The sequence below is a fragment of the Trachypithecus francoisi genome, unplaced genomic scaffold (assembly GCF_009764315.1).
Source record: "Trachypithecus francoisi isolate TF-2019V2 unplaced genomic scaffold, Tfra_2.0 Lachesis_group19, whole genome shotgun sequence".
NCBI lineage: Eukaryota > Metazoa > Chordata > Mammalia > Primates > Cercopithecidae > Trachypithecus > Trachypithecus francoisi.
Genome location: NW_022681464.1, coordinates 34,349,401 through 34,363,845, shown reverse-complemented (window position 1 = coordinate 34,363,845; position 14,445 = coordinate 34,349,401). Strand labels below are relative to the sequence as shown.

General features: G+C 44.4%; 1 protein-coding gene across 2 annotated transcripts in view; it reads right to left on the bottom strand.

The window, feature by feature from the left end:
- Positions 1 to 4,431: 4,431 nt before the first annotated feature.
- Positions 4,432 to 14,445, bottom strand: part of ABHD3 (abhydrolase domain containing 3, phospholipase) — a 70,376-nt gene continuing 60,362 nt past the window's right edge. Inside the window, exons 9-10 of one of the 2 annotated variants that reach the window (XR_004429251.1) lie at positions 12,267 to 12,370; positions 4,432 to 5,004 (exon numbers count right to left, since the gene is read on the bottom strand). Coding sequence is in view for 1 of the 2 variants with exons in the window: in XM_033178163.1 (XP_033034054.1) it covers positions 12,318 to 12,370 (53 nt within the window). In the remaining variant the exon portion in view is untranslated. Of the gene's footprint in view, positions 5,005 to 12,154; positions 12,371 to 14,445 lie in introns of those variants that run through there. The other variant, XM_033178163.1, reaches the window with a different exon arrangement.

The window sequence follows — 14,445 nt, the reverse complement described above, 5'->3', positions numbered from 1 at the left end:
ATTGGCACGAGAGTAAGGTATGGTCTGTTTACACATCCAGTTAGGCCACAGTTCTATGTACTGAGAAACCTTTAAGCTGAACTTGAGATATGTAAAGAGACTTTAGGCTAAATTTAACAATACATGTAGAATATATACCCTTTTACTTGACATGCACTAAATATGCATTTTATTGCTTTACTCTGACTTCATTCTGTGGCACCTACCCACAGGGGAAGTAAGAAGTTCGTTTTGGTATTTTGGAAACTAAAGTCCTTATGGGATGGGGTCTAGAATTGATTCTCCTTTCCTGAGTTTTACTCTACCGAGTCTTAGGTACCTGGTAAAAAGTTGTCTTCTAAATTAAGGGTCATTGCTTTGTTGTCTAGCTGCTAATGTGTCACTTTTTTTTTCTTTTGCTTTTTAATCAGTTCTTAGTAGAATATAGTTTTATGTTTTCCAAGTTGAAACTTGGAGTTAATGGTCGTAGATTAGCAGTTACGAGCCGTGTTAAAATCTCCTGTTAATGTGTAGTGTACCTGTCAGTGCCTCCTTTGTTAAGGGGTTCTTTGAGAACAAAAGAGAAAAGACCTACTTTATTTGACAGCAAAACTGTTCTAATTGTTAATAAGGATTTTTAAAAATTGTTTTTGATTTGTTAAGCTCAGAAAAAATGTCTCTCAGTGCATCAGTTCTTTGTAAAGCTTACTACCAAGTATTTATATGCTAAGGAAAACAACTGGGGATGTGGGTGGCTTAAATCTGTATTTTCATCATGTATGTGAGTTTTTGTTTTGTCTTTTAAGTAAAGAAATTTTATGCAAATATTGTTACCTAAAAAAAGTTTAGGCCAGGCGTGGTGACTCACACCTGTAATCCCAGCACTTTGGGAGGCTGAGGCAGGTGGATCACGAAGTCAGGAGTTCGAGACCAGCCTGGCCAAGATGGTGAAACCCCGTTTCTACTAAAAATACAAAACTTAGCCAGGCGCAGTGACAGGCGCCTGTAATCCCAGCTGCTCATGAGGCTGAGGCAGGAGAATTGCTTCAACCCATGAGGCGAAGGTTGCAGTGAGCCAAGATTACGCCACTGTACTCCAGCCTGGGCGATGGAGTGAGACTCCATCACAAAAAAAAAAATTGATATATATATATGTGTGTGTATTTATATATATATGTATTTATACTAATATATAAATATATACTAATAGTATGCATGTAGAATGTACTTGTCATATAAGATATATAATTTATATATTAGTATAACTAATATTAGATATATATTTTTTAAGTATCTTACCTCATCAAGTAAATTCAAATACTTTTTGATTTTTCCACAGTTGATATTCTGTTTTTTCATAATTTATCGAAGCTATGTAGTAATTAGCTTTTTTCCCCCACAAATTATTGGCAGTGGTTATTCAGTTTTATTACAGGTTCTATGATCCAAAAAGGGATGTATAAAATTCATGATGATTAAGACAATTTTTTTTTTCTTTCTTTTGAGACGGAGTCTTGCTGTGTCGCCCAGACTGGAGTGCAGTGGTGCGATCTTGGCTCACTGCAACCTCTGCGTCCCAGGTTCAAGCGATTATTGTGCCTCCGCCTTTGGAGTAGCTGGGATTATTGACGTGCGCCACCACAACCAGCTAATTTTTTTGTATTTAGTAGAGACGGGGTTTCACCATGTTGGCCACACTGAAGACAATTCTTTAATAGTAAATATATTAAAGGTGAGTTGGCCTGACAAGATACAATCAATATGTAATTTTTCTCCATACCTTTTTTTTTTTTTTTTTTTTTGAGACAGAGTCTTGCTCTTTATCTAGGCTGGAGTGCAATGGCATGATCTCTGCTCACTGCAAGCTCCGCCTCCTGGGTTCAGGCCATTCTCCTGCCTCAGGCTCCCAAGTAGCTGGGACTACAGGTGCCCACCACCACACCCGGCTAATTTTTTGTCTTTAGTAGAGACGGGTTTTCACTGTGTTAGTCAGGATGGTCTCGTTCTCCTGACCTCGTGATCCGCACGCCTTGGCCTCCCAACGTGCTGGGATTACAGGCGTGAGCCACTGTGCCCGGCTTATACCTTTCCTTAATTAAGAAGCTGGGGGAATAAATAACTGGATTTCATTCTTTTCCATCTTCTGACCTGTTGGTGCTCCTATTGGTTGCATCCAAGTAGAAGGCAAAAGGCAAGAGACCCCTGAAATGCAGCAGTGGAGAGATTTATTGAAGGGATCAAACAGAAAACCCCACAAGAGTAGGAAATAAACAGTTGCCTCCTGTCCTCATGGAGCTTATAGACTAAAAGGGAAGCAGACATCAAATTGGAGCTGGGTGCCCTGGTGCACACCTGTAGTCCATGCTACTGGGGAGGCTAAGGCAAGAGGATTGCTAGAGCCTGGGAATTTGATGCTATAGCGTGCTATGATTGCAAGCAGCCTGGGTAACCTAGTCAGACCTGGCTCTTAAATTTTAAAATTTAAAAAATGAAAACGGCCACATAACATAAGAGATTTAAAATTACATTTTGGCCTGGTGTGGCGGCTCACACCTGTAACCTCAGCACTTTGGGAGGCTGAGATGGGCGAATCACTCGAGGTCAGGAGTTCAAGACCAGCCTGGGTAACACGGTGAAACCCTATCTACTGACAATACAAAAATTAGCTTGGTGTGGTGGCGGGTGCCTGTAATCCCAGTTACTAGGGAGGCTTAGGCGGGAGAATCACTTGAACCCTGGAGGCAGAGGTTGCAGTGAGCTGAGATCACGCCATTGCACTCCAGCCTGAGTGACAGAGCGAGACTGTCTCAAAAAAAAAAAATTTGTTTTGAGAGTTTTTGTGTCTAGGATGTTTGCAGTGTGGAGCCAGTCTAGTAACAGTTTAAATGTAATAATCACAGTGGGTACTAGACTGAGTTTATTCCACTAGAGGTCATTATTTCATTTTCATGTGAAAGGGCTAAAATTGGGTGAAGAAAAAGCTGTTTGAACTGATTACCATCATTTGCTATAAAGGAAGCATTGTCGTATGAATAGAAAACAGACTAGAGTTTAACATGCTTCTCTTGATCCCTCTTCGCCACTCCACCCCTGCCTAGCAAAAAAAGGCATATGGGATCTCAGGACTGCAGCATTTTGTACACATCTGATATTTAATGAGATGTTACATACGAACTTCAGTTTTTTAAAGAAATGTATTATGAATATAGATAGAAAACCCAAAGTGAAGGAATAGAAAATGAAATTTCAGTTTATTTTAATCTATCATTGCAAAATACTCAGCAAGCATAGCTTAGTATTTTGAGATAGATTAACGTAGTCAGCAAACAATTCATGTATTACCTATAGTAGATAACATTTAATAACATACAGTTCTTATTCCTGAAGACCTAACCTAGAAAATACCTCCATAATAAGAAGAATCTCTGTCATAATAAACCAACAGCACACATTTTCTTTTTTTTTTTTTTTTTTTGAGACGGAGTCTTGCTCTGCCACCCAGGCTGGAGTGCAGTGGCTGGATCTCAGCTCACTGCAAGCTCCGCCTCCCGGGTTTATGCCATTCTCCTGCCTCAGCCTCCCGAGTAGCTGGGACTACAGGCGCCCGCCTCGTCGCCCGGCTAGTTTTTTGTATTTTTAAGTAGAGACAGGGTTTCACCGTATTAGCCAGGATGGTCTTGATCTCCTGACCTCGTGATCCGCCCGTCTCGGCCTCCCAAAGTGCTGGGATTACAGGCTTGAGCCACCGCGCCCAGCCAAGCACACATTTTCTAAAGGCATTAAAAGTATGTCATACTGGCTTTATTAATGTGAAATTCTTGTGGCTCTGTAAAATAAGAGGAGTACCTTCTTTTCCTTTTCCTTTTTTTTTTTTTTTTTTTGAGACAGAGTCTCACTCCTTCACCCAGACTGGAGTACAGTGGTGCAATCTTGGCTCACTGCAACCTCTGTGTCCTAGGTTCAAGTGATTCTCATGCCTCAGCCTCCCAAGTAGCTGGGATTATAGGCATGCACCACCACACTCGGCTAATCTTTGTATTTTTAGTAGAGACAGGGTTTCACCATTTTGGCCAGGCTGGTCTCTTTAACGCCAGACCTCAAGTGATCTGCCTCCCTCGGGCATCCAAAGTGCTGGGATTACAGGTATGAGCCACTGTGTCCAGCTGATAGGAGTACTTTTGAAAAGGAACATCATTTTTTTTTTTTTTTTTTTTTTTGGATACGGAGTCTTGCTCTGTCACCCAGGCTGGAGTGCAGTGGTGCAATCTGGGCTCACTGCAAGCTCCACTTCTCGGGTTCATGCCATTCTCCTGTCTCGGCCTCCCAAGTAGCTGGGACTACAGGCGCCCACCACCACGCCTGGCTAAGTTTTTGTATTTTTAGTAGAGATGGGGTTTCACCGTGTTAGCCAGGATGGTCTCGATCTCCTGACCTCGTGATCCCCTGCCTCGGGCTCCCAAAGTGCTGGGATTACAGACGTGAGCCACCGCGCCCAGCTGATAAATTTTGTAATACTTAGTTCTTTCTGTGTGGGAACATAATAGTGTTCTCTATCTGAACCAGCTTTTCTTCTCAGTGAAGTTTTAGGATTTTGTTTATGTATTCCTTGTATTTTGAGGAATGTTAGTATACAGTGAGATTCAGTTTATGAAGAAAATAGTAATAGCAAGGCTGTAGATATCCAATGCAGTCAATTCTTAGAACATTCAGTAGTTGTGTAAAGTTGTTAATACTAAACCACTGCTTCTAGGGAAAACAGGGTTAAGTTCCTGCAAGCCTCTAGTCACATTTTCATCAACCAACTAATACATAACCTTGTTTTATGAGTGTTTCTGTTTAAAGACATATATATAGTAGTATATGTAGTACATATATACTACTGATTTGTTAATTCATGGCTAGGAGCACTGTAACTCATCCAAACAAACAAAGCTTATCTAACACTTATTTTCTCAAAAAGGCACATCACAGTCTTCTTGAATTTAGGAACACGACAGCACTAAACCTGGGGGCCATTTTAAACATCTCAAAAAAAAAAAAAAAGAATTAGAATAAACAGACTTGTTTGTCTTTGCTGTCCCACAACACACGCTGCCTATGCATAACTAGTGATTTCCTACTTCTGTGGCTTTGTGCTTGTCCTTCCTCTTCCTGTAACATCCTCACCTTCCCAAGTTCTCTGCGTTTGTCCTTAAGAATCCTGTATCGCGGCCGGGCGTGGTGGCTCAAGCCTGTAATCCCAGCACTTTGGGAGGCCGAGACGGGCGGATCACGAGGTCAGGAGATCGAGACCATCCTGGCTAATACGGTGAAACCCCGTCTCTACTAAAAATACAAAAAACTAGCCGGGCGACGAGGCGGGCGCCTGTAGTCCCAGCTACTCGGGAGGCTGAGACAGGAGAATGGCATGAACCCAGGAGGCGGAGCTTGCAGTGAGCTGAGAGCCGGCCACTGCACTCCAGCCTGGGTGGCAGAGCAAGACTCCGTCTCAAAAAAAAAAAAAAAAAAAAAAAAAGAATCCTGTATCATTATAGCTGAAAGACATTATAGACCATCTAGTCCTTGCCTTCTGTTTTCCAGTTGAGCAAACTGAAGCCCCCAAGGAGGCCACAATAAGTCACTGGTGTCTGGAGGATGGGAGCGCAGGCTCAGTGCTTTTCCTACCTCCTAGGATGTATTCCCCGGTTGTCCTCCTTCACTCCTTGTCACAGTCACTGATGGCTTCCCTTGTGTGGGTTTTCTCTGTGCTAAGCTGTCTAGCACTACTCAAATGTTACTCGGCATATATCCTTAAGTCTTACTGTCTTGTTCAGTGTGTCTCCAACCGATTTTAATATTTTTGAGGGTAGAATTCTTTTGTATTCTCCATTATGTGCCTCCCTCCCTTCATTCCTTCCTTTCTTCCTCCCTCCCTTCTCTTCCTCTCATTCTCTCTGGTTTTTTTTTTTTCTATTTTTTTTTTTTTTAGACAGAGTCTCACTCTGTTGCCCAGGCTGGACAACAGAGTGAGGCATTCCAGCAATGGCGTGATCTCAGCTCACTGCAACCTCTGCCTCCCGGGTTCAAGCAGTTCTCCCATTTCAGCCTCCCTAGTAGCTGGGACTACAGGCGTGTGTCACCATGCCGTGCTAAATTTTGTCCTTTTTTTTTTTTTTGAGACGGATTCTCACTGTCGCCGAGGCTGGAGTGCAGTGGCGCAATCTTGGCTCACTTCAAGCTCTGCCTCCCAGGTTCACGCCATTCTCCTGCCTCAGCCTCCCAAGTAGCTGGGACTACAGGTGCCTGTCACCACACCCGGCTAATGTTCTGTATTTTTAGTAGAGACAGGGTTTCACCGTGTTAGCCAGGATGATCTCCATCTCCTGACCTCATGATCCACCCGTCTTGGCCTCCCAAAGTGCTGGGATTACAGGCGTGAGCCACGGTGCCCAGCCGATTTTGGTACTTTTAGTAGAGACGGGGTTTCACCATCTTGGCCAGGCTGGTCTGGAACACCTGACCTCAGGTGATACGCCCACCTTGGCCTCCCAAAGTGCTGGGATTATAGATGTGAGCCACCACGCCTGGCTCCATTATGGCTTGATACAAAGGTCAGTACAGACTGACCTTTGGGTAATTAAAGATAAAAGTTGATGGACTGGAAAGTAAAACTTGACAATCATATTAAAACCACTATAATCAAGACTGTATTTCCATCTGTCTGCAGTGATGCTCAGGAAAATTAATGAACAATTATATTTTTACCTGAGTGTATCCTAGAATTACCAGTGAGGAGCACACCACACTGGGTCAGCCTGTCTTTAGGAGAGGAGGTAAGAAACCATCCAATATCTCTTAACTGAAACAAGGTTCCAATAAGCTACATACTCTGGAAACAAAACCTCTCTTATCAACTCTCGTTCCAAATCACTGCTGTATCATAATAATTGGCCCTTGTCTGCTGGCTGCAGGGGAGCACTAGGTCCTGGAGGAGGGGAACTGCAAGGCAGCTAAGGCCACGATTGTCCTGTGTTTACTATTAAACAGCCTTCACAGTGACAGAGCTGGCCATTTGAGGACAGACCTGACCCTAAGCCTTCCACTCTGGGGAACCTCTCGGGGTAAGTTTGATGCATCTGGGGACGAAAATCAGCTGTGGAATTCTAGAATTTAAAACAAAATATGGAAAGGCAACTGATGAAAACTTTCAAGACTGAAGCTTCAGTTTCCTTTGTCTTAATCCATGGTTGGTTGAATAGCCATTCAACGGCTACTTTTTTCCCCGGTAAGAGCCGTCTAAATCAGGGATGAGATTTTGCAATTTCAGAATGATTCAGGTTCCAGCAGGGTGTTTCCAATTAAGAGTCATTTCCATGTCTGCTCCTTGTCACAGGCTGATGTATATTTCTGCACAATCTGAATCCGACTTCTATTCTGAAGTTTTAAGATTTGAGTCAGAGGTCTGGGCATGGTGGCTTACACCTGTAATCCCAGCACTTTGAAAGGCTGAGGTGGGCGGATCACCTGAAGTCAGAAATTCAAGATCAGTCTGGCCAACATGGTGAAACCCTATCTCTACTAAAAATACAAAAATTAGCTAAGTGTGGTGTAACACGCCTATAGTCCCAGGTACTCGGGAGGCTGAGGGAGGAGAATTGCTTGAACCCGGAAGGCAGCGGTTGCAGTGAGCTGAGATCATGCCATTGCACTACAGCCTGGGCAACAAGAGTGAAACTCCATCTCAATTAAAAAAAAAACAAAACTGGGCACGGTGGCTCATGCCTGTAATCTCAGCACTTTGGGAGGCCGAGGCAGGCGGATCACGAGGTCAGGAGATCGAGACCATCTCAGCTAACATGGTGAAACCCCGTCTCTACTAAAAATACAAAAAAATTAGCCAAGCGTGGTGGCGGGCGCCTGTAGTTCCAGCTACTTGGGAGGCTGAGGCAGGAGAATGGCATGAACCCAGGAGGCAGAGCTTACAGTGAGCCGAGATCGCACCACTGCACTCCAGCCTGGGCGACAGAGCGAGGCTCCATCTCAGAAAAAAAAAAGATTTGAGTCAGAGACCTAGCATTTCTTGTTATTGAGTACTTCCCCTTAACTGTGCACAATTAGAGCATTTGATAATTTGTTTTTTTGTTCTTGCTAGAAAGATTACATCATCTGAGGGATTTGGCTAGCATGCATCTAAATATATGGGTTGCTATAGTTTGGGTGTTAGTCCCCTCCAAATCTCATGTTGAAGTTTTTTTTTTTTTTTTTTTTTTTTGAGACAGCCTCATTCTGTTGCTGAGGCTGGAGTGCAGTGGTGTGATCTTCGCTCTCTGCAACCTCCGATTCTCATACCTCAGCCTCCCGATTAGCTGGGACTACAGGTGCATACCACCATGCCTGGCTAATTTTTTTTTTTTTTTTTTTTTTGAGACGGAGTCTCGCTCTGCCGCCCAGGCTGGAGTGCAGTGGGTCTCAGCTCACTGCAAGCTCCGCCTCCTGGGTTTACGCCATTCTCCTGCCTCAGCCTCCCAAGCAGCTGGGACTACAGGCGCCCGCCATGTCGCCCGGCTAGTTTTTTGTATTTTTTAGTAGAGACGGGGTTTCACCATGTTAGCCAGGATGGTCTCGATCTCCTGACCTCGTGATCCGCCCGTCTCGGCCTCCCAAAGTGCTGGGATTACAGGCTTGAGCCACCGCGCCCGGCCTAATTTTTGTATTTTTAGTAGAGACAGGGTTTTGCCATCTTGCCCAGGCTCCTCTTGAACTTCTGACCTCAGGTGATCTGCGTATCTCTACCACCCAAAGTGCTGGGATTATAGGTGTGAGCCACCACACCCGGCCAGGACATTAATAGATTAAAGAACACCAATAAACTATTTGGGGGGACTGTATTAGGATTCTCCAGAGAAATGGAACCCATAGGAGAGATACAGAAAGAAACTTCTTGTAAGGAATTGGCTATGACTATGGAGGCTGAGACTAAGATAAGTCAGTAGCATAGTTCAGGGTGAGTCCCAGTGCCTGATAACCATGAGCACCGATGGTGTGAGTTCCAGTATGAGGGCAGAAAACCAGTGTCTCAGCTCAGACAGGTGGAGAGAGCAAATTCCTTTTTGTTTTGTTCAAGCTCTCAGTGGGTTGGATGAGGCTCACCCACATTTGGAAGAGCAATCTTTAATCTGTTGATTCAAAAGCTTGTCTCATCCGGAAACACTGTCACAGACACACCCAGAAGGAATGTTTTGCCGTATATCTGGACACCCTGTGGCCTGGTCGAGTTTACACAATAAAAGTCACCATCACAGAGCCCAACTCTTCACATCTTCTCTCCTGATCATCACCTCATTTGCGTATCTACTCACCATTAGTCACTTTCACTTTTTTTGAGACAGAATCTCGCACTATCACCTGGTCTGGAGTGCAGTGGCGCAATCTTGGCTCACTGCAACCTCTGCCTCCGGGTTCGAGCAATTCTCCTGCCTCAGCCTCCCGAGTAGCTGGGATTACAGGCGCCCACCACCATGCCCAACTAATTTTTTGAATTTTTAGTAGAGATGGGGTTTCACCGTGTTGGCCAGGCTGGTCTCGAACTCCTGACCTCGTGATTTGCCTACCTCGGCCTCCCAAAGTGCTGGGATTATAGGCGTGAGCCACCATGCGAGGCCACTTTCACCTTTAACCTAGTTTTTCCCACCCAGTAAACGACAACCTTGCCTTTTTGCATGCATCTTCTATATTTATTTACACTTTATGTGTAACATTGACAATGTTTGTTTATGTGGATGTTTTGTTGGCATCCAATTTAGAAGAAGCCAATGTTCTGTTAAGAACATATTGCATTTCAGTGAGAAGCATGTTTTTTTTTTTATTTTTATTTTATTTTATTTATTTATTTATTTTTTTGAGACAGAGTCTCGCTCTGTCGCCCAGGCTGGAGTGCAATGGCCGGATCTCAGCTCACCACAAGCTCCGCCTCCCAGGTTCACGCCATTCTCCTGCCTCAGCCTCCCGAGTAGCTGGGACTACAGGCGCCCACCACCACGCCCGGCTAATTTTTTGTATTTTTTAGTAGAGACGGGGTTTCACCATGTTAGCCAGGATGGTCTCGATCTCCTGACCTCGTGATCCGCCCGTCTCGGCCTCCCAAAGTGCTGGGATTACAGGCTTGAGCCACCACGCCCAGCTGAGAAGCATGTTTATTAGGCCAAGGTCTCTTTGGAGTTACTATTTTGAATTTATTATGAATTTTTTTATGGATTATATTTTCTATATTTTTTGTGGATTATATTGCAGTAAGAAATAATGTGTTTTAGTTTCCTAATTATACTTAACAAGTTCTAGAGAACATTATTAAATGTTCTCATAAAATGACACCTCTCAGGGAATATTCATGAAAATTTTAACCTATAAATTACCTTTATTTATTTATTCATTTATTTTTTAGATGGAGTTTCGCTCTTGTTGCCCGGGCTGGAGTGCAGTGGTGCAATCTCGGCCCTCTGCAATGTCCACCTCCTAGGTTCAAGTGATTCTCCTGCCTCAGCCTCCCGAGCAGCTGGGATTACAGGCGCCTGCCACCATGCCCAGCTACTTTTTTGCATTTTTAGTAGAGACAGGGTTTCACCACTTTGGCCAGGCTAGTCCTGAACTCCTAGCCTCAGGTGATCCGCCCTACTCAGCCTCCCAAAGTGCTGAGATTACAAGCGTGAGCCGTTGGGCCTGGCCAAATTATCTTTCGTATAAGGGCAACACATTTCTTCCTCTTTCCATATTCCTGCCTGAGCCTATAAAATAGAATACAGCTCATAAAATATTGAGGGTAGAAGAGGGTTGGCCATTTTGTTTCCCTCCCTCAGCAAGAGAGTATGTGTTGTGCTGGCATTCCCTGGGGGCATCTGCCAAAAGGCAGGCCTGGAGGAGCTCCACACTATATGGCTTTCTTTTTTTTTGAGACGGAGTCTCGCTCTGTCGCCCAGGCTGGAGTGCAGTGGCCGGATCTCAGCTCACTGCAAGCTCCGCCTCCCGGGTTTACGCCATTCTCCTGCCTCAGCCTCCCGAGTAGCTGGGACTACAGGCGCCCGCCACCTCGCCCGGCTAGTTTTTTGTATTTTTTAGTAGAGACGGGGTTTCGCCGTGTTAGCTAGGTTGGTCTCGATCTCCTGACCTCGCGATCCACCCGTCTTGGCCTCCCAAAGTGCTGGGATTACAGGCTTGAGCCACCGCGCCCGGCCGGCTTTCTTTTCTGTGCATGACCCACACTCGGGGTAAATGTGCTCTATGCATTCAGCTCTCCCTATAAGCTCATCCTGAGTTGTGCCCTGGGGGAAGGAGGGCATTTCATTTTATCTTCCAATCCAATCTATGTTTTAAATCTAGCTTTACCACTAATAAAGCAGATAATCTGACCCCATCTGTTTTCTCAATTTAATTCAAAATCTGGAGATGGAGAGTGTAGTTAATTGGTGCTTTTGAAACCCCAAAACTTTACAATATATATACAGATAGAATCCAAAATGAATTTGATTGCTTATTGCTGATGTCTATTTGTGACATATGTGCATACATTTTGTCTGTCTATCCTTCCCTGCTTATTTTTTAAAAATTTAATTCTGTTTTTTTATTTTTTTATTTATTATTTATTTTTTTTGAGACGGAGTCTCGCTCTGTCGCCCAGGCTGGAGTGCAGTGGCCGATCTCAGCTCACTGCAAGCTCCGCCTCCCGGGTTCACGCCATTCTCTCGCCTCAGCCTCCCGAGTAGCTGGGACTACAGGCGCCCGCCATCTCGCCCGGCTAATTTTTGTTATTTTAGTAGAGACGGGTTTCACCGTGTTAGCCAGGATGGTCTCGATCTCCTGACCTCGTGATCCGCCCGTCTCGGCCTCCCAAAGTGCTGGGATTACAGGCTTGAGCCACCGCGCCCGGCCGATTAATTCTGTTTTTTTAGAGATGGAGTCTTATTCTGTCTCATAGGCTGGAATGCAGTGGCATGATCATAGCTCACTGTAGCCTCAAACTCCTGGGATTAAGCAATCCTCCATCTCAGCCTCCTGAGTAGCTAGAATTACACATGCATGCCACCACACCCACCTGTTTTTTTTTTTTTCTTGTAAAGATGACGTCTCTATGTTGCCCAAGCTGGTCTCAAACTCCTGGGCTCAGTCCACTCACCTCTGCTTCCCAAAGTGCTAGGATTACAGGTATGAGTCACCAAGCCTGGCCCTGTTTGTTTTCTTACTCCATTTTAGGTCTTCCCTTACAATTAATAAAGTTTTCTAAACTCTGCATTTTGTAGATTGCATCCCCAGGTTATCTTTTAACATGCTCCTCTGTCCCCTGAATGTCTCCTAACTGGAGGTTTGATCTAGTTGGACTGATATGCTTCAAGTTCAATTTTTTTGTCTCCATCTGAAGGCTCTGGGAGAAAAAAAAAAGAAAAAAAATTTTTTTTTTGTCAAGAATGCTCCATACCTGGCATTCATACTGTTTTTCATTTTTAATTTTTTTTTGGTCTTTCCTTTTGTCGACTATTTGAGGCCCTCCATTACCATACTGTTTTTCATTCTTGTGTTATTTACATTCTTTTTCTTTTGAGTCGGAGTTTCACTCTCGTTGCCCAGGCTGGAGTGCAATCGCGCGGTCTTGGCTCACCACAACCTCTGCCTCCTGGGTTCAAGAGATTCTTCTGCCTCAGCCTCCTGAGTAGCAGGGATTACAGGCATGCACCACCATGCCTGGCTAATTTTATATTTTTAGTAGAGACGGGGTTTCTCCATGTCAGTCAGGCTGGTCTCGAACTCCCAACCTCAGGTGATCCGCCCGCCTCGGCCTCCCAAAGTGCTGGGATTACAGGCGTGAGCCACCGCGCCCGGCTACATTTTCTTATACAGTGTAACATATTGATGAAAGAGGGGAGCCCTGGAGCCAGACTCTGAATTTGAGTACTGTCTCTGCCCTTCAATTCTTTCAGTGACCTTGGACAGGCTATCTAAATTTTCTGTGCCTCGTTTTCCTCATCCATCAAACATGAAAGGTGCATTGGGTGGATTAAAATAATAAATACATGTAAAGTACTTTGAATAGTATTTGACATAAAGTGAAAGATCAGTAGATGTTATTTTTATGAATTATTATTAGTTGGGGTTTTGTTTTTAGAGACAGTGTCTCCCTGTCGCCCAGATTGGAGTGCAGTGGCACAATCAGAGCTCACTGCAGGAGCTCAGTATGGTGGCTCATGAGTCTAATCCCAGCACTTTGGGAGGCTAAGGTGGGAAGATGGCTTGAGCCCAGAAGTTCAAGACCATCCTGGGCAACATGGTAAGACCCCCATCTCTACAAAAAAAAAAAAAAAAAGAATTGGCCGGGCGCGGTGGCTCAAGCCTGTAATCCCAGCACTTTGGGAGGCCGAGACGGGCGGATCACGAGGTCAGGAGATCGAGACCATCCTGGCTAACACGGTGAAACCCCGTCTCTACTAAAAAAATACAAAAACTAGCTGGGCGAGGTGGCGGGCGCCTGTAGTCCCAGCTACTCGGGAGGCGGAGCTTGCAGTGAGCTGAGATCTGGCCACTGCACTCCAGTCCGGGCGACAGAGCGAGACTCCGCCTCAAAAAAAAAAAAAAAAAAGAAAAGAAAAAAAAATTAGCCAGGCATGGTGGACTGTGCCTGTAGTCCCAGGTACTCAGGAGGCTGAGGTGGGAGGATCAGTTGAGCCTTGGGAGGTCAAGGCTGCAGCAGTGAACCGAAATGGTGCTATTGCACTCCAGCCTGCGTGACAGGACAAGACCCTGTCTCAAAAATGAACAAACAAACAAAAATAGCTCACTGCAGCCTTAAACTCCTGAGCTCAAGAATCCCCCTGCCCCAGCTTCACAAATAGCTAGGATGACAAGCATGAATCACTGCACTTGGCCCATATTTGCCTGTTTTTGAAGAGTAGTCTACCACTTTTGTTTTAACACTTTGAGTATTTTTACTTTCATTTAATAACGTACAGACTGAATTTGTGGTAGGTGCTATGATCAGAATGTTTGTGTTTCCCCAAAATTTATATGTTGAAATTCTAACCCCCAAAGTTATCGTATTGGCTAGGCATGATGGCTTATGCCTGTAATCCCAACACTTTGGGAGGCTGAGGTGGGAGGATGGCTTGATCCCAGGAATTTGAGACCAGCTTGGGCAACATAGTGAGAACCCCGTCTCTACAGAAAATACAAAAAAGAAAAAAAGGAATAAAAAAGGAATAAAAGAAAAAAAACAACAACAAAGTGATGGTATTAAGAGGTGAGGGGAGAGAAATGGGGGATGACTACTAATGGTTATTGAGCTTTTTGGAGGATGACAAAAATGTTCTAAAATTGTGGAGATGATTGCATAACTCTATGAAGAAACTAAAAACCATTGGATTCTACATTTTAAATGAGTGAATTGTATGATACAGGAATTGTATATCAATAAAAAAAATTGGCATCCTAGCTACTTAGGAGGCCAAG